This window comes from Mytilus californianus, unplaced genomic scaffold, assembly GCF_021869535.1.
Source record: "Mytilus californianus isolate M0D057914Y unplaced genomic scaffold, xbMytCali1.0.p SCAF_9, whole genome shotgun sequence".
NCBI lineage: Eukaryota > Metazoa > Mollusca > Bivalvia > Mytilida > Mytilidae > Mytilus > Mytilus californianus.
In genome coordinates, this window is record NW_026262745.1 from 50994951 (window position 1) to 51019415 (window position 24465).

The 24465-nt window shown below is 32.8% G+C and overlaps 1 protein-coding gene across 1 annotated transcript; it reads right to left on the bottom strand.

Annotated features, from left to right (window-relative positions):
* Positions 1-24465, bottom strand: LOC127715988 (lysyl oxidase homolog 2-like). Its single transcript, XM_052222091.1, has 10 exons — positions 24336-24465; positions 23159-23327; positions 18231-18388; positions 17964-18093; positions 16988-17139; positions 12881-13025; positions 10438-10599; positions 5403-5562; positions 1553-1707; positions 1-282 (listed from the first exon to the last, which is right to left on the bottom strand). The coding sequence occupies exons 1-8, from the start codon at positions 24391-24393 to the stop codon at positions 5550-5552; spliced, it is 987 nt and encodes a 328-aa protein (XP_052078051.1). The 5' UTR covers positions 24394-24465; the 3' UTR covers positions 1-282; positions 1553-1707; positions 5403-5549.

Sequence of the window (24465 nt, forward strand, 5' to 3'; positions counted from 1 at the left end):
CTACAAGCTTTTTTACTCTTTGAATTACTGGAAACGTTGTTTCCGTCTGATGAACGAAACAAGTACATGTCTTTTCATTAAAAATGCTGGAGGGAAGAATTTCTAAAACTGACACAATCTGGTTTTCAGATAATATGACTCGTGTTCCGTTGTCATTATTAAAACAGTTCCACCATATATCAGGCACTGGACTGCCGCCAGTGGAAATGCATTTCAAATTGACAGGCTCATGAATTATCATGGGTAAGGGAATCTGTAAATCAACTGAAGGAATTGTTGGATCTAGGATAAAAATAAAATTGTCTATATATAAATATATGAATTTAATTTATTTACAAATGAGGTCAACTATTTTTTTATATGACAGTTTTCCATATGTTTAATGTGTTTAAGCTTTTGATTTTGACATTTGCTAAGGGACTTTCCTTTGTGAATAATCCTTGGAGTTCGATATTTTTGTTCTTTTACTTTTCACATTATCACTTATAAGCCAAAACAATCCTTTTTCTTTAGGAAACTAAAGGGAACAACCTTTGAATGGTAAATCGCAAAACCATCAAAATAAAACTTGACCTGTATTTAATGCTGGAGGACATCATGTTCAGATTTCAACAGATTTGGTCAATTTGTACTTTAGTTATAGTCCGGACACCACATAAATGCCAATTTGTAAGGTAACTAGGGGATATAACTCTTGAACGGTAAATTTCTAAACAATCAAAACAATTTTTCAGTGGTTTTTTTTTGGAAAGATTTGGTCAAGTGGTTTTCTCATTATCATCCGGAATAAAAAAAAAAACAACTTTAAGGTTTCTTCGCCGGTATATGTAAAAATCGTTTAATTTAAACTTGACCGGAAATTGATATAACCGTTGATTAAGTATCAAAAGATTTGGTCAAGTAATACTTTAATCGTCATCATCACCCAAACTTGTGACGGACAAAAGGACGGACGGACATGTGCATCCCTAGTGTATACTAGCTTATGAATAAATAAACATTAGGACACATTACGTGCGAATTTACTTGTGTGATGGTATGTTATCTGTTTATTTAGGCGTTCATTTTATACGTATAATTAAGAAAAGATGTAAATGAGCAATATCATAAAATATTCTTTTTTATGAATCTAGATTTTCCATCAACCTCTGGATTTTGACATTTGCTATATTGTGAAATATAAAATATGGTGGAAAAATAAAGCCCTACCTATTATTAAATTGCCTTGCAAATCTGAAGATTAATCGAAATTTCTTTAAAAAAAATGTCAGTTCATAGTACGGAATGGTTTGAGGTGTTTTCCCAGGATTTTATTTTTACGATTCTTAGTATTCAATGCTTAAAACAAATATGTGGCAAACATTTTTAGGTGTTGTTGCCAATTACTGTTAATGTGAATGATTGTTTATGCTTTAAAGGGAATAAGAATTACCCGTTACTAGATAAAAACTTAAGTTCTAGTTTTTCTGTTGATTATCTGTATATGTATACTATAATGATCCGGTTTTTCATCAAAACATTTTAAAACATGTCATGCTATGAAAATGTATACCACAGACGACCGCTGCTTTAGATTCACTCGGACATCTTACAGAGTAGCGAGGACAGTCTACTAGCCTTACTTCGTTACCAATACAATTGAAAGTCTCCTGGTAAATGTATTCTGTTGATGTGTTGTATGTTTTTCCTGATACTACCATTGCATCACTTCAACATATAAAGATAAAGTATGAACATTGCTACTAAAACGTCTATCTCGGATGAAAATGAAATTTTATAAGAAAGAGCGATGGTTGAATATGATTTATGAAGCGTCAGTGAGAAAGTCGGTTATCAATACTGCATCCATTTATAGTTAATCTCATTTATAAAATAGATTGTGATCTGCATGCACAGGACTCCACACAGTGAGTATATTATTAGTTACACAGTGTGCTAGTGACCTTGCGATATATATGGGATCAGTAAATTCCATATGGGGTGTGAGCGAACGCTTACTGACCCCATATATATCGCATTAGGTCACTATCACACAGTGTAACGAATTTATCTTACCGACTATCTTAACATGTGGCATTTAGACTAGTGGCCTATCAAAGTGATAAAGTCTTCAATATAAAGAAGCTACTTTCATTAGTCTATACAAAAACAAATGCCAACAATAACAACTTGTTAGCTTTTAATGTGTTTTCTGCATTTATTTCAATCGTTCACCATCAATTTCTTCATCTGTTGTCCGGGCAAAACATTCTAGATTTTTCCTCAACGCCGTGTTGGTTTTATAAAGGGACGTAACACCACTACCATCCGTGTTTTAAAAAAAAACACGCCTACTAACCCCATATTAAATATACATGGTCTCCACGCGATCGCTTTTAACCAATGATATTCCTAGGAATGTACAGGAGGTAAGTTAAACTAGCATATAAACCAACACATTATTATGCAGGATTAATATAATTCATCTCCCGATTTAAGATTTGCCTACAGATACATCTTCGTTTCTTTAGCTTGGCACATAAAAGTAAAAAATTGAGCAAACGTTACTATTCTGTCATATTTGATCTTAATCCTTGTATCTATGATGAGTATATCTACATATAAAAAAAGTCAAATAATGCAGCAAAGCTATTGTAAAGGGGTGATATCTTTTTTGACTCGAAATACAACATAACACTAACCAGGTGATGAGTTGATAAACTATGACCTTCAGATGGTTGATGACATGAAATTAATGTCAGTTAAAAAGTGACAAAGTAATTCATCAGATGCATGCGTCGACGTTATATATGCAATACATTGGAAAAAAGACGTCAGACAAACTTAAGCAAAATTGAACACTCATAATACATTTTATTATCCACTCTCATGACAACTTACACGTAGTACAGTGGGTGGCCAATATTCGCCGTGGACACATTTTCGAATTTTCTCGAAATGCATGACACGATGGAGGTGTGGGCTATCTGTTTCCTTGAACAGTGTCCTTCTAAACAATTCATACGCATTTTATGTATTTTATCATCGACGTGCTAAGTTTAATGAGATATACAAGAGTAAATTTATGAGCAGGTACTTCTTTTTAAAAATAATACAGCCCAGAGCGTTTATATAATCTGTTTAAAAGAGATAAACAAAAACTATTAGGAAAACTGCGCATGCGCAGTGAGTAAGCACATATTTTATGTCAGTTTTCGATCTCTATGGTGTGTTAATTTCTTCTAGCAAAATTCAAATATTTACATGTTGTAAAATTTAACAGGATTACTGAATATTTTCGAGTCATAGATTACGGCGAAAATGTGTACCCCATGGTATGCGGTTTACTCGACTTCTTCTCAAATTTGGACAAGGTTCACTTTAGGCCAAATATGGCCTTAAATCTAAACTTTATCATAAACTTGCGTTAATCTGTAGACCTAAACACGAATGTCTTGAAGATCCTCCTTCATAAGACGTGTTAGTTAAATAGTTTCTTTTGGAAAATTGCATAATAAGTTGCCGCAGTTTGAATATAAATTGGCTGTAGGTGAAAATGGACGGTTTATGCGGCGAATAATGGCGCCCACTCTAAAGATAAAAAATTGAACCTGTATAATAATCTAAAAAAATTCGATTTAAAAGATAAAAATGTTTCAATTTGTTATATAGTTCACAAATTATGCATACTATGCATAAAGTTAATTAAGGTTTGTGCTTTTTATATATTGCTACAAGAAAGTCAATGCCTCTGTTGATATACTTCTATTTCGATTGGAATAAAAGATCCATTTGACCGTGTTATTATGAGAAAGAAAATGTATAAGATGCAGAGGATTCTGAAACGATAATCAACGAGCTACGTTGTTTATTACTTCATCATTTATGTTAAAAAACTATTGTATCTCTACGGTTCGCATCTTTATTTAGGTATCAGTCAAGTGAAAAACAGTTAACTATAACTTAAAATTTAGTACATATGTATACTTCTATTGTTAAGAGACTCTGTTCATTCATAGTTGTTAGATATATTGTATTAACAAGATTTAGCAATTATTAGCAATTATGAAAGCTAAATAATTGATTTAAAAGTGAAGAAATAGTTGTTACTTAGTTTTTTGGTGTCTGAATATTGTTATTCCAAAATCTGACCAAGGCTCCGATAGCTAATGCAAGATGGAACGATTAATGATTAAAATATTGGGTTTTAATCCCACACCCGGAATGAAAACATTTATTATCTTTTGCAATTCGGGATATATATTTTTCAAATCACAGCCTTTTGACTATATTTTTAGTTTCACCATATGGGGATTTTTTTTTAATTCTTTATGACTGTAAAGAGATAACTGTACTATTGTAGCCGTAATGTTAAACTTGATTTAATACAGTTTCATTTCAGTGTTGATATGATGTTTATTTTGACAAATTATGACCAAACGTTACACGTGACAAGTATGATGGGTATATTGATTTTTTTTTTACAGTGGTATAAAAGCCAAAGGTGTATACAGGCTTGGTTTAACACAATGGTGTTGAAAGTGTACCCAAATTCAAACCTGACACCCATAATACACCTGATATGTGTTGTAGGAGACAGTTTTTGATTCATGTTTTCTGCTCGTTATCATTCAATATTTTGATATTGATATGCAACAATATTGCTTGTATTTTTCGGTAGCTCGTAATAAAGATCCTTGAAGCTTGTGTTTGTATTTGTACTACAGCATTTTCTATATATTGTTAAAAACAAAAATAATGAAAGGTCACAGTTCGAACATTTTGTCTTGTTCTCTTGTTAAACAAGTCAAAACTGTTAATGTAAACTAAAAATGCTTGTTTGTCTGTTTATCTAGTACTGAATTTGACATACAGGTTTTCATATAGGTTGGAACATGTTGAACATTCCTTATGAAGGTTAATCACAAAAACCGCTTCGGACGCACGATTTATTTAGTTATTAAGTGTCATCTTGATTTATTTAACAAAGGAAAGAGAGGAAAAATCGCTTGCTAGAAGTTTGCCATCCACTTGTATAGTAAAAGAAGTTTCTTGGTAAAATACTTGATTGAAAATAATTGATAATGGGGATGGGAATTTTGGTTCCATGTTTTTTAAATGGAAATACTAACGCAAAACACAAAACGAGACAAATAAGCCTTTAATTGCAAGCCTACGAGTAGGATGAGATAAAGGGTTAGGGGAAAAAAGGCAAATGCATTAATGTGTTCCTTTCTTAAAAGAAAGAGTGACAATTATACCTCTTCGTCCCATGAAAAATTGTTGCTGAATGTTGAATTTTTCAAAACCTTAAGGATTATAAACCCTAGGAATAGATGGTCTTAGACACATTTTGCACAAGATTTATACATTTTGGATGCTGAATGGTATTCATTTAATAGTTAAATTTGCCATTTACTTACCGGCAATGACCTTTTATCTCCAGACAAAAGACAAAGGCGTCCTTCTCATCAAATCCAACACTACAAATGTTGTTTATTTGCTTCCCCAACAAAATCTGAGCAAAGCCTTCGTTAGGCTTATTTCCACCTTCCAGTCTAAGATCAATTTCATCTGGTGAGCCTGTAGAAGATTTAACTTTGTAAAACTTATGATTTAGGAAATCTTAAAAAAACGTGTTATCGCTTAAAATGATGAATCATCTTTTAAGTTTTATTATTTTCGCCTGAACATATCATACTACATGTACTAATGTAATAAATTCCATAATGTCAAGGTTACTCCTTATTTTATACAAAACTGTATTAATAAGTTTGGATTTTCAAATATTTTGGCCTCGAGCAACACTGAAGAGACCTTAGATATCGAAATGCGCATCTGGTGTCATTATTATACAAAAGCAAAAACAATGATGGAAAAGTGAAATCAACTACATATGAGCTGCGTCGGATAGAAATCGACCTTATGAAGTGCACGTATACATGTACATGTATAAGTCTCTGATTGATTTTTGAACATTCAAATACAAAATAAAAGATAAATTTTGGTCTGTTTTGTAGGGTTCTTATATCAACTCAATTTTCAAACAGTTATGTGCATAGAAATGTTTGCAACCCTAAATAAGATAACAGATGTATTAATATTCATTTGCATAAGGTCGATTTCTATCCGACGCAGCTCATTTGATGACAAAAAATATAATCAGAATGGAGCTTTCTGTCAAACAGTCTAAGATTCATGTAGTTCACCTATCACAGAAATGGTCTAAAGAAATATCATCTAGAACTAAAATGTTAGGTTATTTGGATAAAGAATATATAAAATTATATAAACATTGCATATTACTTCAAAAATTGTTTCCATACATTTATGCAATCTCATTCTATCTACAAAGTAAATAATTAAACAACGAAACGTGTTTTTAATATCCAATCTTCATAAAAGTGTTGTGTAGGATATGAATAAAAAAGAGATGTTGGATATATGTGAATGAGACAGTAACTAAACAACACAAAAAATAAAAACGTCATCTAGTGTTTAGAATAGTCTTCAACAATAGCCAAATGCCCATACACCATGTCAACTATAAATGAGATTAGTTGCGAATACATTCAACAGAGAAAATGACATATCAACATGAAACTTCCTAGGCCTTAGAGGCAAAACGCCATTAAGATAAGAAATCACTGTTAAGGTTCCTGACATTGAACAAGATTACTAATTTTAAATAATTTCTTTGTTTTGAATATGAACTATCTAGTTCCTTTGTGTTGATGTGATTAAATGATGCCAATCTATAGTTTAGTCTTCTCATTTTAAATGTATGCAGTTTGGCAATACAGTGTCAAAGATTGGCATTGTTCAATAGTTTGTGGTAAAAATTAAGTATAAGCAACATCCTTTGGGCTATTGAAAATTAAAGTTTATGTAAGGGGTCATTTTCGTCAACAGCATCCCTTTCAAATTTTAAATAGATAAGTATTATAGATATGTCGATTCTGCCCCACTGCATAAACCTAGGGTAAAAATCATAACAAAATCGAAAATTGAACACACTCGTTGAGTGTCCCACATGCAGAAACCTAGGTGAAATTCACATGCAGAAACCTAGATGAAACCCTCATGCAGAAACCTAGATGAAATGAATCAGGGTTGACATATCCAACTATCGCGGTCATCACGTGACTTTTACAATTTAGTTGTATATCATTAATGGTCGATCGTTAATCAATGAAAGTGAATGGGCTTCATAAATTAAACGATCATAATTTTTTTGTTACATTGTGTATTTTACCTTCCAGCCCGCGTTTTTAAGAATTTTCTTATTTACAATTAAATATGTTCTAAATTTCAGTTCAGAAATATGACTTCTTGCTTCAAATTTAGTTTGAAAATTGAGGTGCCATAACCACACAGCCTCCGTTAACTTCTTCGTTAAAACTCGATAAAATTGCAATGGGACCTTTTTAAATATTCAATTTTCTCAAACTTATTTATTGTAAATAATATCCTTCCAACCCCTAAAAAGGTCGACTATACATTTATTTCAAAGAAATCGAAAACCAAATCAGTTTAGGTAATAAATGTTTTGCTTCAAAATTCGATTGAAAAGTTCTTATTTTGGCATTCGTTAGCAATATTTTGAAAATGGCGGCCGCTGTTGAAAGTAAACAACAACATGGCATGTATTCATTTAGTTATTAATTAAAAAGTTATATTTGAAATATGTTATGTGTCTCTTCTTGTTTTTAAGAAATTACTTATTTCACCTTCACTTAAGTATATTTATTAGAAACAGTCTCTCGCACACAAAAGAAAGATGTATATGCATCGATCGTGCACTGTTTTGATTTACATTGACATATCGTAACTTGACTTGTGAAAAGATATTTTGTAGGATGTTTACGATGGAAACCAAATAACTAATGGATGCATACATTTCCAATTATTGTCTTACCTTAAAGCAGCATAGAAACAAACATTGTTTCTTTTTGAGAAAGTGGATTCATTTTGTTTTGTTTTGATCAAATTTCGAAGTTACGAAAAATATGGCGACCAATTAATTTTCAAACGTAGACGATGTTAGACATTAATTTTCATCCATGCAAATAATTCGATTTAATTTCAGTGTTTATATTGCAATTGAATTTGATATGTAATTGTCTTTTTTATAATACCCTTATACATAGCTAATTTAAGGAGATATTAAGTCATAACACCGACGTGATCACAGAAACCATACATGGCACCTGATTACGGTGTAAGTTTTGACAAGACCTATATAGATTAGTTTTGTTCGATTCTTAATGAAATTGTTCAATGATATTATTTTAAATTATTACATTGGTAGCAATGAATTACATTGATTTCCTAGTCAAATAAAAACCGATAATTTCACATGTGAAATAAACGTGGTTATTTCACTCTCTGACGTCATACAACAATAGGCGTTGTCAAGACGTCGATAACGTCGGATCAAAACAAATTGTGAATGCGTAGAAAAAAGATATAGTTCCTTACATTTTCTACATTAATTTCATTAAAAAAAGCCATTTGCCAATGTAATAAAAAGAATAACTAATCAAAGAATTCAAATATCGAAAAATATTCAACTCGTGACCGAACAACACTGATAATTAACTCATGCGCTACGCGCATTCGTGAATTAATGTGTTGTTCGGTCACTCGTTGAATATTTTTCTCTATTTGAATTCTTCGATTAGTTATTCTATAATTAATGAATGATAACCTAATGGATGTTAACTGAGGTGAAATGTCTAAATTTATCATTTTCTAAATCGTTTATCACACGGGTAACCAGTAAATTTTACATAATCCGATATAAACCAGTAACATGCAGAGTTATCGAACCTAACTATGACTGGAATAGTTGCATATGGGTCACTGCGCATGCGTGAAAAGAAGAAAGACAAAAAAACTACAAAGAAAATGGAATATATATAAATAACAAATATGTCAACTCTTACTGAAAAAGAGAAGAGTAATATGGAAAGAAGAGGAAAAGGTTGTGGCGACAATGCGTTCAAACGGAAAGAGCTACCGGTTGGTTGGCGATATCAGATCGAGGACATGAAAGTGCACCAAGGGAAGTATGGGGAGAGCAGACTCTTATTCTTTGATAGGGGAGGGGAGAAAGTTAAAATCAATTTGGGTGAGTAAGGCAGAATGGTGTGCTTATTAAAAGGATTATTATGTATGCGCAGTAAGATCTTTGCTAAATTTAGTTGAAGGATATCGCAGTTGTTGTTCTTCATCGTAGGAAACATTTAAGCATTTGACAAACAATTGCGTATCCTGTTTCGCTGATGTCGTTTTCATCGAAAGCCCTGCTGACTGCATCTTCGATTTAGGATCTGGAGGTTTTGACAAGGTGTACGGTATCTTCAGGTTTATTCCGTTTTGTGTTGATACGTTTGGATAACACCGTTAATATCATTATTTCCAAAAAAATGATGACAGCTAACGAACTCAAAAGAATGCAAGCGATGGCTCCGATTCCTGTTGCAGCTGTGTTTAGCGCACCGGTTGTACATATGATGTTTAGCATAGAACAGATTCCTAATGCAGCGAAAAGCATCTTGCATCAGTTGTATGTTTTTAATAGCGGAGTGTTTTTATGCATCTGTGCTTCTAGTTTTTTTCAACGGATTGGATCCGAGCTTGTCTGTAATATTGCTTTCCAGAGTCCTCTTCATTCATTTACCTACCACCTAGAGGCGCACACCGAAGAGAGGAACGTTCTTGAAAGGACAGTTAGGACCTATAATTAACCCCTGGCCATCGTAAAATTGTTAACCATGTTTTAAATACAAACCATTTCCGTAGATAGGGTTTATTCAAGGGAGACAATTAACTCATCCATTGCAGGACTTGTTTGAATTGGAACATAGTACAAAGGGATATCACTCTTGCATACAAATGACACATCAAAAGAACTAATTAACACTGCATTCAAGCGAAAGCTGCTATGAAAATTCAAAATTATCAATATAACCAACAGTCGTTTGTATATTGAAGATTGAATAGTGACTGCTGACGAATGCTAATCCATAGTAAAGTGTATTTGTTTGAAATTTGTTCAAACCTACTCAGAAAAATGCACGAACTACTTAATGTTCAAAGCTCATAATTAGCGTGTTTACACTTTACTTTTATATATTCTTTTTATCATTATTTGACTGTCTTACAAAACAATACAAATCGTGTGCATGCATCAACTCGCTCGAATAAAGATTTAATTAAAGCCTGAACATTTTGACATTGTTTTTTTTATCCGTGTCGGATTTTTACTGTTATCACAACTTCAGGTTAAGATTAGAGTAACTACCCATATCCTGATATCGTCAGGTAGAATCGCTAGTTAATGGTGTCGGAATATTGTTCGTAGTAGGTTAACTGGATTATTTACGACGATTTATATCTAGTCTAAAATTGTGTGTTTAATAAGTCTTGTTGGACCGAATATTCTATACTAACATTGAATGCCAATCTCTGTGCGTATTGTCGCAGTTATGAAGGTTCCACGAAGTGTGTCTGCAATTTTCTATGCTTGACTCTCTTCCGGTACATACAACGTCATCCAATAAGTAAGTTGAATTACTTTGCCAATACTTAAACTCATGAGTAAATCGCCCATTCCTGAAATCTCAAAAGATGTATGATTAAAATACATTAAACTGCTTAAATAAGACTTTATACCAATAATATCACCAATTGATTCAGAACTTGCGGACATAAGTGCTGAAATTTTATATTTTCAATCAACTTTCTATGTCCACAACTTCCATAAAAACAACTCAGTCGGAACGAAAAGAAATCTGGATCGCTTATTTAATATGGTAAGAGTATAAACTGTTTATCTAATTAATTGATTTTGATTTTTCAAGAAAAGTGGGGAAACCTGATACTTTCATGCATTTTTTTTATGTTCTAGTTCCCCATCGTCTGCCAAAATTATTCAACTGGAACGAAATTGAAACGGTGAAAAGTGATAGGTGATTTACACCCGGCGGTAATATATTTCATTAAAAGAGGGGCAAAAGATACCAAAGAAACATTCACATTCAAACTCATAAGTCGAAAATAAACTGACAACGTCATGGCTAAAAAAGAAAAAGACCAACAGACAAACAATAGTACACAAAACACAACATAGAAAAACTAAAGACTGAGCAACACGAACCCCACCAAAAACTGGGGGTGATCTCAGATGCATTTATTGATACATGTATACAGATGAAAACCGAAAAAGGGTTTTTTTTTTGGTTCGGCATTGTTGAAATTAGTAAACATCTAAAGTTTCAGTTGCCTTAGAAAAATTTGAATTTAAGTGGATTTAGCTATTCTGTTTAGGTCAACTTTGATCTTCTGGCTCCTTACGTATTTGAGTTATCTGTACGTCCTTGGTTTTTCAATATTAGCTGTGAGTGTTCTTTGTGAAGGTCATTTCAGAAAAGAGCTTCGGACGCTCTAAATGTATTAACTGTTATTTTCATTTTCTAGCACTGTGTCGATACAGCTGATGGTGGACTGCTACATTGAGTTTTTGATTCAGCAGAGCATAACCTATTGCATGGTACTATTTTCAACCCCAAGAAGGGTACCTGATTTTTTGGAAATTTATTTCCGGTTTATAAACATTCCTAGCAACCAATTATTGTTCGATTCAATAAGGTATGTATTATAACATAGTACAAGATGATTTAAGCCCTTTTCAACTGATTTTTTAAAGTTTGTTCTTATGTTTTTGCTGTTACACCATTGTCCAAGATTATGGGAAAGGATAGGTGCCCACAAATATGTTTAACCCCGCCACATTCTGCATGTGCCTGTCAAAAGTAAAGAGCTTGTAATTCAGTGGTTGTCGTTTGTTGCTGTAAATAATATTTGATTTTCGTTTTTTGTTTTTTTGAAGATCCTACGGTGACCTTTAGTTGTTAACATCTACGTTATTTGGTCTCTGGTGGATAGTTGTCTCATTGGCATTTATACCACTTCTCCTTATTTTATAAAGTAACCGAATATTTTTGATTTCACGAAGGTTAAGTTTTTACAAAAGGCTAACGACTAGGGAAGGACGTTCTTTTTGTTCGCTGAAACATTCAACTTTTAAATGACAACTGAAGGGTATGCATGCCTATTTCGCGCTTTATCGCCAAGTCTTGCAGGGGCAATTTATAATATTAAGCATACCAATAAAATATGAATTATATTCATTTCCTTATATTATTTCCCAAAAGCAAGATAGAAATTAGAGAGTAAAATGAACCTGTTGAAAATATAGTTAATATTTGAGGGAGACATTTTCTATTCGTGTGCTCTTCACTTAATTGATTTAAGGCATGATTTTTATATAAGTAGAATTAAGAAGACATTAATGCATGTCACAATTGGACAGTTGTCAGTTTTCATCAATACATAACTGTGTATATTGATATTGTTATACTGTATGTATGTCGGAAAATTTCATAATAATTTTTTCCCCTGGGAGTGAATATCTTACTTTGTAATTCCATCCAACATGTGCAGTCCATGTTCGATATCTTGTTTTGATGAACGCAGATACTCGAGGCTAAGGGAGATGACCGAGGCTATCACTAATCATTTGTATTTATACTAGAGTCATAGATGATGAGTATGATACTACCGCATATAGTAGTACAGCAATTATCATTAGGACACCAGACTGATGTAGTAAAATTATTCTTCGTATAGATATTTTAAATATATTTCGTTAAAACATAATCTTTAAGAAAATTACAACTTTGTTTATCCCTTTCGATCTCGAAAATACTAATGACAGATCATGTAAACTATTTAAAAAGTTCATGCTAAAAACAAGTTGAACATCGTTTTAAAAGTCTTATATAAGGCCCAAAAGAAAGTAAAACATAAGAATGTAAAAACAAAAACAACTGACCAGGACAGCCCTGAATATCTACAAACTACAGATGCCTCATTATCACCAAATCCATCATCGCATACAGTTCCCCATTTCCCATCATGGTGAAGCTCTAATCGTCCATTATAAGATGTAGTACCGTGTATAAGTCTCTGATGTAAGCCTGAAAAAGTCGCATTAGATGATTTTCGACTATTAAGTATCAAAAGGACATAAAAACAACAGTCAAATTCATAATATGACAAGACTATTATTTCATGCTATATAAAATTACAGATTTGATTGAAAATAGGGTAAATACAAAATAAACGTTACCAGTTATTTTTAAAGTCCTTTATATGTTCGTTCCAAGGAGTCTTGTGGGAATTGGTAATATATCAAGAACCGATTCTGTTAACATTTTGGATATAGTTTCTAAAACTGTTCGTAAAAACCGTTCTCGTGGGCGTAGAAAAAATCGCAATAAAAGAAAATTCCGGACCAACCATACAAATATTTCGGACCTAATTTCTATTTCAAAAAACAACGGCAGACATTATCTATTAACCAAGCTCTGTTCTATACCTATAAATAAATTAAATAAAATTTTAGGGGATTGCAACACAATTTCATATTGCAGTCCTAAGTATGAACTCGTTCAAATTATAATGGCATATTGTTATTCTAAACTGTTTCCCAAAATTGATCGCCCTGAGGATCATAAAAAATATTTTATTAAAATAAAGTATGTCAATAAAGGTTTTGATTTTGGAAATATTGCCGGTATTTTTAACGACCATTCTGTTAAAGAACAAATTCCTGGATATTTTGATAATACTGAACTCCCTCTTATTTGTTATATTTACAAGAAATCTACCCGGAAATTTGTGTTTAATTATAGCCAAGTCTGTAAAGATGTAAATATCAGTGAAAATACACCTACGTCATGTAATTGTAGTAATTCCGAATACACTTATGGCCCCATTTCCCATGTTATAACAGGAGACCTTAACATCGTTCGCGACCGAGTGTTAAAATCATTCCTCAGTAAAGGACCTAAATATCGCCCCGCGTCAATTATTAATTGGAATGAGTGTCGTAATATCATCCACGACTCACTTCGTGCTTACTGTTTGAAATGGATAAAACGGGAAAAAGCTGACAAAAAATCTTTGGACTCTTTTTTTAATTCAGTAATGAAGATAGTTGATATACGTATACAACATTTTAAAGAACATTTTACTCTTAACAACAACCATAAAAATCCTATTTCTCGTATCAAACATAAACTAAAAGAACTAGCCAAGGAATTTGTTTTTGTCCCGGCTGATAAAGCTGCTAATAATATCATTATAGTTTGACGTAAATTTTACATTGAGGTTCTGCAAAAGGAAATCACGAATTCACCAACATTCCAACTGACTTCTTTTTCAGAAAACGATATCTGTAACAAACATAAACTATTAGCTACTTCTTTACAAGCAGAACCAAATACAATGAAAGTCCCAACTATGTACTGGCTTCCGAAGCTACACAAATCACCTTACAAATATAGATTTATTTCGTCTTCAAGTCATTGTTCCACTACTAAATTGTCTATTCTACTTACTAGTACACTTGGTACAATCAAAAACCTGATAATAAATTGTTCAAATAAGGCCTTTGAAAATAGTGGAATTAATTACTTTTGGAGTGTCAAAAACTCATTGGAAGTACTGGATAAATTACATGCATATATTGGTGATTTTGAATCTGTTCAAAGTTTTGATTTTTCTACCCTATATACCACTTTGCCTCATATTCTTATTAAGAAAAAATTCACACACCTAATTAAATGGGCATTTAAAAAGTCGGAATGCGAATACATATGTTCAAACTCTTTTAGGTCATTTTTTAGTAGCAACAAACAAAAGAACTATGTCAATTGGACATGGTTTGATACTATATCTGCCCATGAATTTTTACTTGATAACATTTTTGTTCGCTTTGGAGATTCCGTATATCGTCAAGTTATCGGAATTCCAATGGGGACTAACTGTGCACCACTTATTGCGGACCTGTTTTTGTATTGTTATGAGTTACAATTTATGACTAAAATCAGCAAAGACCTATCGAAACAACATCTGATACAAAAATTTAACAATACTTTTAGATATTTGGATGATATATTGGCTCTCAATAATGACAACTTCAGTATGTATACTAAAGAAATTTATCCTGTTGAACTTACTTTAGATAAAGCTAATACTAACAATGACCACTGTCCCTTCCTCGATCTTGATATCTATATCATTAACAGGAAGCTTAATACAAAAATTTATGATAAAAGAGATGATTTTTCATTTCCTATCGTTAATTATCCATTTTTAGATGGTGACGTTCCCTTGTCACCATCTTATGGTGTTTATATATCTCAACTTGTACGATTCGCTCGTGTATGTAACAACGTATTAGATTTTAGCTAGAGAAATTTATGTATTACTGAAAAATTATTACAACAGGGTTTTCGGTATCATAAACTAGTCAAAACATTTACTAAATTTTATCATCGGTACAAGGACATCATTCGTAAATATAACTCAACATGCAGACATCTTATACGTTAGGGTATTTCACATCCAATCTTTTATGGTAATGTTCTTTACAAAGCACAAAAATGTCAGTATTCACCTCAAAAGCTAACAAAACCTTTAAACAGACTTATTAAGAAGGGATATAGTTACGATACTGTTGTCAGGTCATTAAAGATTGCATATTTTGGCTTTAATATTGATCACTTATAGGGTCTTTGCATCGGAATTAAACACATTTATTCTAAAACAAGTTGTTGGCATGACACGGGTTATGTTCTTCTCATATATTTTATGACGGTATAATACTAAACCCCTAACAGGAGGGATTGTGCCTGATATTCATATGATGAAGACATAATCTTTCAATCAGTTTAATTGAGGTCTGGAGCTGGCATGTCAGTAACTGCTAGTAGTCTGTTGTTATTTATGTATTATTGTCATTTTGTTTATTTTCTTTTGTTTCCTATTCTGACATCGGACTCGGACTTCTCATATACTGAGTTTTACTGTGCGTACTGTTGTGCGTTTGTTTTTACTACATTGGCTAGAGGTATAGGGGGAGGGTTGAGATTTCAAAAAACGTGTTTAACCCCGCCGCATTTTTGCGCCTGTCCCAAGTCAGGAGCCTCTGGCCTTTGTTAGTCTTGTATCATTTTTAATTTTAGTTTCCTGTGTATAATTTGGAGTTTAGTATGACGTCAATTATCACTGAACTAGTATACATATTTGTTTAGGGGCCAGCTGAAGGACGCCTCCGGGTGCGGGAGATTCTCGCTGCATTGAAGACCCATTGGTGGCCTTCGGCTGTTGTCTGCTCTATGGTCGGGTCATTGTCTCTTTGACACATTCCCCATTTCCATTCTCAATTTTATTATGTGTGCTGCGAAAATTTCGTAATAACCATAATCCATACAGAATTGTATGTTGATACTTTTTATACATATCGTAAATTTAGCTGAAATCCATCGATTCTAATAAAAAAAGTATTGTTGAAAATCTGTTAAAATGTTGGGTTTTTTTTCAACAGTATCCGATACGTTTTTTGGATAAGCAGTTTAGAACATACTAATGCTATTACGTTTTTGGCGCTTTGTTCTCCTTTCTATCTAGTATATAAATGTTGGCTTTCTTCAATTTCATTTGTGTGGACTTTTAATAACATTAACGGTACAAATGTCGCTGTACCAGATGTGCATCTCGACATTTAATGTCTATTTAGTGATGAGGTCGAAATATTTTGAAAATCTAAAACCAAATACAAACGTTCAAGAGCCTGACAAAACCAAAAAATTACCTAGAGGATAGCCAAATCCAGAGAGGTAACAGAGCTTTGCATGAGGGAGATATATTCCTTATCTACATATTCATGATATTGGAGATAAAACGAAAGCAACATAACGTGTAAGGTATGCAATATAGTATAACATTAACTTGACATTACCAAAAATCTTTGAAATATGTGTTTTTTTTTAAATTGCAGGTAACTTGTGATTGTAGGTGGAAAATTACTTGTTGCATACTTGTTTATGATAATGAATGTTATTCGTTTGATGAGTAAAACATTTTAGCTTACATTTAAAAATTGTCATGCCAGTCTTGCATTCACTCAGTAAATGATTCGTTGCTTTGCATTGTGATATAAGCTCTTCTGTACCAGTACAATTTAAATCCACGAAGTCTTGACTTTTTGAAGTGGAAGAGGTGACATCGACGACAAAATCATGACTGAAATAGGATTTGAAGGTGCTATTTGAATTAAAAAAATATATGAGTGATCTGCCACTCAGACATCAGCTTATACATAAATTATGAACGATTTCTAAAAATGTCCTTCATTTACATAATATAATCTTTTCAAACAATATGTAATCAAGAAACTTTTAAATGATATGTTTCGCAAAATTCCCTGAACTTTCAAACAAATCCAGGATATAATATCATTAATACCGAAATAATTTCCAAAATACAAACTGACTAACATACTAGATATCTTTTATTACAATTAAACGTTTCCCAGCTAGGTCGGAGTTTGTGTTCATGATATATCTTCTAATTGTTAAGCTTTTTCGTTCTAATTGAGTTTTGACATAATCATGATCTGAGATATATTTGTCAAGTCCGTAGAAATCATTACCAAATTCAATATAATGCTTACAAATACATCATGATGTTTTTTTCATTTCTATTTAATGATTTTCTTGTTCGGTTAACGAAAGATACTTCACTGTTTTATATGACATGTATAGATTACCCTCATGCATCAATGATATTTGTTGTGATTATTGATAAATATCGAAGATAATATTGAACTCGGCATTACTACGTCACTTGTTATTGCTGTAGGAAATATTCCCCTTTTTGGCGTCCCTATATTTTTATGATGAAGAAAAACTATAAACAAATCGCTGTTCCTTTGCTAATTTTACTCATTTGCTGTATATGTATTTCTGGGAAAATATTTTCTCATTTGTATCAGACCTCTATCCGTTATTTTTCACATAATCAGATATTCTCTTTGAAATTCAGTTAATTTACAAACTAGTAAATACCTTTCTAAACCAATCAATTGGCACACCTTTTCGTCGTCAAAGTTTCTGTTACACACTTGTATGTATGAATTACTGGTTTTAAACTCAACAACAACACCTTCCATAGCTTTTCTCAACCTCCACTTTTGCTCTGTAAAATAATTTTGATTATAATCAAGAGTTACCTATAATTTCAAGCGGAAGTTTTAATATAATTTCTATGCTGAACCAATGTCTAGATTGATAACATTATTATTGAAGGAGAAAAAAAAAAGTAAAAATATTTACCACATCTAACTCCGACATCCTCAGTGTGTTGGCAATCATGAATTCCCCATGGCGCATGAGTACAATCCATTATATCTGTTTCCAATCCATTACATCCTACATTGTCAAGGGTTATTCGCCTACTGCCATTACGGTACGAAAGTAGTACCATTGCATTACTGTCAAATATTCACTTAGTATAAAAGAAGTGGAAAAAATCTAAAGTGAAAAATTGAAAGTAGGTCAATAAGTTTCTGTATTTGTTAACGTTATTTAAAATTGTTGTTTGTTCATAAAAATAAGAAGATGTGGTATGATTGCCAATGAGACAACTCTCCACAAGAGACCAAATGACATAGAAGTTATCAACTATAGGTCACCGTACGGCCTCCAACAATTAGAAAATCCATACCGCATAGTCAGCTATAAAAAGCCCCGAAATGACAAATGTTAAACAATTCAAACGAGAAAACTAACTGCCTGATTTATGTACAAAATAATGACCGTAAAACAAGTATGATATACAGCAACAAACTACGACCACTGAATTACAGGCTTCTGACTTAGGACAGGCACATACAGAATGTGGCGGGGAAAAACTAGTTTGAAATCGCCAACCCGTACCTTAACCTGGGACAGTGGTTGTTTGTTTGTTTGTTTGTGTCATGCAAAAATACCTATGTTGGTTATTTACCACCAATTCAAAACCCCTATATATTTAACCATTTTTTTTCAATTTTCACAGCTTTCTAAATATTTCACCATAAGTTTAACTTCATAGAAACAAGGTATATCATGAATTGCATATGTATCACCTTTCTATATGACAATCTTCAACCAATGTTTAAGTCATGTAGTGAAACACCACCGGTCGGAAGTAAATGTCTTTAAAAATAACCCTGGTTTTCTGGAAATTTTAAATAAGTTATATTAAAATTTATAAAAAATAATGACTACTTTTACTAAATTGGAGTGGGTGAATAGCTGGTCTGACACCTAAATAAGCAGCTATTCCCGGACGGATATCCGATAAAAACTCTTTTAGGAACCCGTAGGTGGCCAATTACCCTTAATATAAAAATAAGGAGATGTGGTAAAATTGCCAATGAGACAACAATCCACCAAAGTTCAAATGAAGTGGATGTAAGCAATTAAAGGGCAACCGTACGGCCTTCAACAATGAGAAAATCCCATACCGTATAGTCGGCTATAAAAGGCCCCGACATGAAAAATATGAAACAATTCAATTGAGAAAACTAACCTAATTTATAACAAACAATTCACTAAAAACAAATATGACAAATATGACAGACATGAACCAACGACAACCACTGAACTACAGGCTCCTGACTTGGGACAGGCACATAAAAAATGTGGTGGGGTTAAAACCTGCAGCAGTGGTGTTACAGCACAACATTAGAACAAACTATAAAAATCCGTTGAAAAGGGCTTAACTCATCAGATCGATACAAAGCAGAAAAACATCAAACAAAAACAAAAACGCAGAAGCACGAGGCAGGTTATTTATACACCCCTCATCCCTAACAACAAAAAGACACAACGTACAGATCTGAGAGTACTCCTAGTTACTGACAGATGGTTCAAAGCCAATAACAACTAATAAAAAAAATCATGTATCTAAGACTAAAACATCAATCAGTACACATCCAACATACAACATACCATCAACATACACCAATTTTCTAGCGACTGTCAAAATTTTCACCCTTCATCCCGGTCGACCACTTTGCAGAACCTATCTATTTAGTATATTTTCATTTGTAATCGACCTGAATATATAAAAATAAGGATATATGATTGCCAATAAGACAACCACACACCAGAGACAAAAAGACATAGGTCACCGTGCGACCTTAAACAGTCAATGAGCAAAACCCAAACCGTATAGTAAACTATTCATGTCTTCTTTGACTGTCCATGACGTTAAAACACTTAATCCCTGGGATGTGTTTTAGTTGATTTAATTCTCTGATGCGTGATTTTAAATTATTAATTGTTTTTGGCTTTTTACTAGCTTTCAGTAACTGCGAGTACTCTCAAATCGTACTTTCGTGTTATTTGACTTGTTGATACAATTTGTTATGTATTTTTTTATTTAATGTTTACTTATTAAGTGTTATATCTCGTCTCACTGTTTTTAATATTTATCACCTTTGATAAGTGTTTAGTATGACGATAAATTTTCACTTCTGTTCTCGTACTATGAACAACAAAATTATTTAATTTGTAAAAAATATTTCCGTACTCCATGTATACCTTACAACAAAATTATCTTTATTTACCTGTGTACGTTATTCTATTTGGCGGCATTTTGTCCAAGTTTATGGTTGTCATTCTGATATTGTTTTACATCTAACTCCCTTGTTATATTAATTTTGTTTTTACATTGTGTCAGAGATCAAATTTATTCGTTCAGTGAAAGTTCGCTTGTTTTTGTTAATATGTCTTTTGATTGAGTTAAGTCATTGCAATTGATATTTTATAGTGTATCTTTCTATGTTGTGATGTTACACTATTGTTCCAGATTAGGGTGAAGGTTGGTGCCTATTAAAACGTTTAAACCCGCTGCATTTGTTTGCACCTGACCTAAGTCAGGAACCTGATGTTCATTGGTTGTCGTTTGTTGATGTGGTTCATAAGTGTTTCTCGTTTCTCGTTTTTTATATAGATTAGACCGTTGGTTTTCCTGTTTGAATGGTTTTACAGTAGTCATTTTTGGTGCCCTTTATAGCTTGCTGTTCAGTGTGAGCCAAGGCTCCGTTTTGAAGGCCGTACTTTGACCTATAATGGTTTACTTTTATAAATTGGAACATGAGTGGAGAGTTGTCTCATTGGCACTCATACCACATCTTCTTATATCTATTAGAGGCCCGACATGCAAAATATAAAACAATTCAAACGTGAATAGCGACGGCCTCATTTATGATAAAACAACAAACGAAAAACAAGTAATGACAGACAGCAACCAACGACAACCACTGGGGCTTCTTACTAGGGACAAACAAATAAAAAATGTGGCGAGGTAAACATGCTTCTAAGCGCTAAACACCCCCACTCTTTCCCCCCAAATTTAACTTTCAACAGTGATGTACCAGCATGGAGTACATGCCACTCACTGTGCGTCAATATAACAACAGTTAATTAATTATTCAGTCCATGGGTTTGCATGGTTCTTTTATCTGGTTTATTTAATAATGATTGTTCATCTTAAAAACAAAGTGTCATTAGTTCATTGATTATAGTATACTGGGAAGAAATGGACCATTGCTTTAATAAAGCATATACCCCAATGCTAAATGCTAAACTACAAGTACAACGTAAACAGTGGTGTTGCTACGATGTCACAGTAGCAAGGGTTCGAATCCCGCTGAGGGAAGAATAAAAATTTGCATATCTGACATTTTTGGGCTAAATTTGAGACTTATGATTTATATATATTATGGTCTTAGCCCCGCATAACCATGGGTTATCCGATTGAGAATGTATGTCATAGAGATGTCACATGTTTAGACGTTTATAATAAAATTAAAATTTGATGTGGCGGCATGGTTAGTAACATTATCATCATTTACGACAGACAAAACATAGCTGATATGAAATGTACGCATCTTCTTCCCACTATACATGATGTACATGTACTGTGTTACAACCCTAGATAAAGGCGACGAGGAAAGGTATTACTCGATTGGAAAATAGCTTAGATAGTTGAGCGTCACACTGTATAGGTTGCTGGATCAGTGCGGGCGGTGTTGCCACGATTTCACAGAAGCCACCGAGGGAAGAACAAAAATTTGCAGATCATATATTGTATGGCTTTTGAGACCAATTATACCGGTTTTCAAGAGCTAAATTGACAGCGCGTCATCCCTACAATGGCTTCCATTTTCACGATTAAAAAACAAAGGTGGCGTAATGTTATATTTTACATCTTGTCTTTTAGATAAGCTATATAGAGGACATATAACATATTAATTTTTATAGTGCATTGTTAAAACTGGCAAAAACAAAACCTGTAAGTACAAAATATATGGGTCTTTATGGACCGGCAAGTGACACGCATAGTCGTCTATACTAGAAATTGAAGATACGATTATATGCATAAAATAGTCATTAAATTTGGAGTAGTGCGCCTTAAATATATAAACAAAACCATGGTGAAATGATCTTCTAGTAGCACTTTTTTTTAGATTCTATACCGCTACACTCCCCTTTCAAGTTTGTGACTGTCCATCCAAGATTGCTACTGTTACTAAGAACATGTATTTCAAAGAATATATGAAAAGTTCATTTCAATAAACGTTTTAGAAAAGCGATCTTTTATTGATATAATTAGTATACGGTTCTTGATATATAAAAAAAGCAGGATCCCTTCCCTTGTCAGATTTGGCCGTGACTGTAGAATTTAGGTTTATATTTGTAATTTATAGGTATAAATTCATATATAAAGAATTTAAAAAAAACTTCTCTAAAAAGTATGGCAAATCTGAAACAATGTTGCGAACAATAATCCTTAGAACATCAAGTTAAAAATGTTTTGCATATGTCCGCCAATCAAAAAAAAAACAAACATCGCTCATTAACTTTCTGTTGACCGAATAATCATAGCGGAGTATCACTACCAAAGTTCATCTCGTATTCAAACTATCAGAGACATATAATACAATTGTATTATATGTCTCTGAAACTATCGATAACATTAAATACACATTTTGTTTTGAGGTTGTTTCTCCTTAAATTTTTCTTTCAGTCAGTTTGACTCTACACAGTTGCTTTCGAAAATATTGTGACAGAAAAATATGTTTCAAGTGTGACCAAAGAACAATGTTTAAAAAACTAGTTTATGTTTCAAAAGTGGTTATACAGTTAGTAATCAGTTACTTCCTGTCGTTCGTATTGAGAGATATGATTAAGATAATATAGATATTTACCCGTAAAATCCTAACATTCTACAAACCACTATTGCTGCCGATTTATTGAAGGCATCATCACAGACAATGCCCCATGAGTTGTTGTAAAAAACTTCCAAGCGTCCCTCATAGACATCAGCGCCATTTTCGTGAAAGGATTTTCCACTCGCGAGTCTTACATTTGATGCATCTGAAAATCATGTTAATTTTTAACAGTAAGCATAAGTAGATAGTCAATTGTGTTTTGCAACGAAATCAGTATAATCGTTTTGCAAGATATAAATTAGATAATGTCATTAAAGGAGCAGTTTACATTCAAAAGTTCATGATGCACATATCTATCTTATTACATCACTAGTATATAAACCATTCCGAAATCAATGTTTCACATTTTGTGTCCTATCCCCCGATTGTGACTTTTTGACTGAGTGTGAATTCATATGGCGATGATGCATGTATATCGGGAGATGCCTACCATGTCGACGCACCTGGTCTCGATCCTGTTAGGTTCATGCGATTCCCTCAGTTTTTGTTTGTTACCTTTTTCTCTTATGTTTGTGGCCTGTTATCTATTTCCCGCATGAAGAGATATTTTTCGTATCACACTGTGATATGTGATTTCTTCAATAATATACAAAGCACTCACACTTTTCATCTGAAAATCTTCTCTTTGTAAAATTACAAAAAGTTATAAAATGTCTGATGTTAAAAAATCTTGGGATAAATGCCGGAAATAGTTTAATTTTCTTTAGTATTTTTCGCATAAGAAATGTTTAGTAATACAATGCTACATCTCTGAAATTTGACTTGGAGCTACATTGTAATGTGTATGCGAGTATCATACCTGCTACACAACCAAATCCTGTTTCCCGATTTTTTAAGGTTATATAATAGTTTTATGATTACATATCGTCTTCAAGTTCTGTGGTTTTATCATGAACAAACAGTAACATAAGTATTTGAGCTTTTCATATAGGTGAGCCTGACCTATCCAAACCTGCATTATTGGTTTTGTGCTTGTAATATTAGATAAAGCATATTTTTGTGCTAATAATTATGATTTTCTTCTTTATTCTAAAAACTAAAATATAAATTTTGATTCTTCTGCTTTGAAGAAGGAAAATGTCTTGATGATACTCACACAATTAAACGGCAATCTATATGATGTGCATGCGACTTCAAATAAAAATGAAATTACCTGCTACAAATCTAGTAGATATATAGAAAAAGAAGTAAAAAATTATTGTCCAGTACATCTCTCTGGTACATGCATATGTCTGCAAAAATATTTCTACAACAAATAAGGTGAAATATGGTAACAGGATGTA